The sequence below is a fragment of the Pygoscelis adeliae genome, unplaced genomic scaffold, assembly GCF_000699105.1.
Source record: "Pygoscelis adeliae isolate BGI_AS28 unplaced genomic scaffold, ASM69910v1 Scaffold1, whole genome shotgun sequence".
NCBI classification, from domain to species: Eukaryota; Metazoa; Chordata; class Aves; order Sphenisciformes; family Spheniscidae; genus Pygoscelis; species Pygoscelis adeliae.
This window is the reverse complement of record NW_008824051.1, coordinates 4,681,679-4,683,804: the sequence shown is the minus strand read 5'-3', so window position 1 is coordinate 4,683,804 and position 2,126 is coordinate 4,681,679. Positions and strand designations below refer to the sequence as shown.

The following is a 2,126-nucleotide window of genomic DNA, read 5'->3' as shown; positions in this document are numbered from 1 at the left end:
TACCAGCAAAAGGCTCTGGCACTCCCTGCAGCCTGAGACCTGGACGGCAGCATGTTTTCATGGGAGCTCTGTCTGGGTTGCCACATCCATTCTGGCGAGTGCAGAGGACATAGCTTTCTGCCAGGTGGACACCATAGCTAAGCTGCTTTGTCGATGTCACTGTTCTCTGCATCTCTCTATGGGCTCCCCGTACTCCATCGTGTCAAGACAGTGACTTACATTCCATTTCAGGTCCTTTTGCATTCTTGCCTGACTGACTGTCTCTCTCACGTTTTGTCTGTTTCTGTTTCTGCTCAACAAAATCCAACCAAGTAACTCACCCAGCTTGCATCAACATGGTTCAAACATGATAAATGTTCAACACTATTTCCCAAACACAGTAAATATGTCTATACAGCAGTTGATGGGCAGGCATGATGTTTAAGAAAACAGCATGCTTCTAAAGCTGTCCGCCTTCTGCCCATGTGCTGACTTGCAGACAGCCTATGAACTGCCGGTATGGGTGCTGTGAAAGCTGTGCGTGAGAGTGGAGGGGTAGAAAAATTGTTTAAATGAACCATTAAAGACAGTTTCTTCAAGATGGGGTTGTGGTGCATTGACAGGGTGGTGAGCAAGGAAGCATATGTTAAGTGTTACTGTTCTGTTCTGTGGTTAGTGTGGTTGTCATCAAGTTCTGTTTTATCTTAACTTTCCTGAGATGGCAATAAGCAATAACATCCAACTTCTTTGCTGTCACTGAATTCACACCCACACCAACTCCACTGCCACCTTAAAACATCACATTCTCAATTAAAATATATTTCTGTAAGAGCTCAGTGATTAAAAAAAAAGTATCTTCCCTAAAAGTGAGAGATCATAATTCATTCCTACCATTAATAGGTGAATTTTTCAGTTTGATGGGTGCATAAGCATCAGAAGAAAACAAAATTCAGGTTCAATCTTACGTGGATGCTTCGTTATTCAAAGCTGTTATTGTCTGGAGAGATGAGCACAGAGAGTGCGGGTAATGAAAACAAGTTTTATAAATATCATTGCAATTGTAGCTGTACTGAAACATATGTTGTCATCACAATCTCATCTGTTCAGTATGTGTTTAAACTGGGGCAAAGTCCTTGCTGACTTACACTTGGAGTTATGAGATTTGCAGATGGTGTGAATCACTAGAGAATGCAACCAGTATTTTTGTAAACCTTTGGTTTTATTAGGTGGATAACACCCTCAAGCACACTTCTATCAACAGAAAAAAGCACGGCTAGGGCAGTGGCAGAACAAACTTCCTGCAATGTTTTGCAACATGGAATCACAGAGAAAATTCCCTAAGTCAGAAGATAATTCAATATCCATTACCCATTCAAACCCTGGCCCCTTTTCGCAGTAATGATAAAAATATTTGCTAAACATGATGCTTTTTTTTTTCTGATACAGCTTTGCAAATAAACAGATAACTTGTTTTTTTTCTTGGCGTTCCTAAATAAATATCAAATGGTCCTTATTCTCTTTCTATGAAGCTGTGTACAACGTTAGTATTTACTAATAGAAATAAATTTCTCCTCTGTCTAAGATCAGTCCCTGGCACATGTTTCCAAAATACTGTCTGCTTAGCTATCTGTTTAGCTTTGTGACTAGAGGCTAGTAATTTTTCTTTGGAACTGTCTGTTTATTGTGTGGCCTTTGGAGAGATGGGGTCGCTGATGTCCACGCATATGTATGTTTTGTAGTCTTTATTGCCACCCTGGATCAAATTAGATTGGATAACTAAAAGATATTGAACAGTTTATAAAATACATTCACTTGGAACGGTGAAATGATGTCAGTTCATATGGTGAAGTGCCCTGACTGGGATCTGTTACACTGTTGGCCTCCAAATGAACTAGTCTGTCAAGTTGCTGGTAAGCGTGGCAATTTCAGAGGTGAAACAGACCTTCAGCATACACGGATGCTGTTGCAAAGTGTTCAGCAACTCCAGTCGGCTGATGTATGGGAAGCAGGTAGCTGTACTGCATCCAGCTGAAATGTAAAATGGGCGGAAGATTGTTTCTCTGGAGTATGGCCAGAACACTGCACCTCCCGTGAAAACATTGTGAAATACTGGATGGAGGCAAGTAGTTAGCTATTTGTTTTTTGTA

At 40.8% G+C, this 2,126-nt stretch overlaps 1 protein-coding gene across 1 annotated transcript in view; it reads left to right on the top strand.

The window, feature by feature from the left end:
• Positions 1–1,804: 1,804 nt before the first annotated feature.
• The window catches only part of CNIH3 (cornichon family AMPA receptor auxiliary protein 3), a 29,607-nt gene continuing 29,285 nt past the window's right edge, over positions 1,805–2,126 (top strand). The window contains exon 1 of the mRNA XM_009333698.1: positions 1,805–1,988. Coding sequence (XP_009331973.1) covers positions 1,805–1,988 — 184 coding nt within the window. The remainder of the gene's footprint in view (positions 1,989–2,126) is intronic.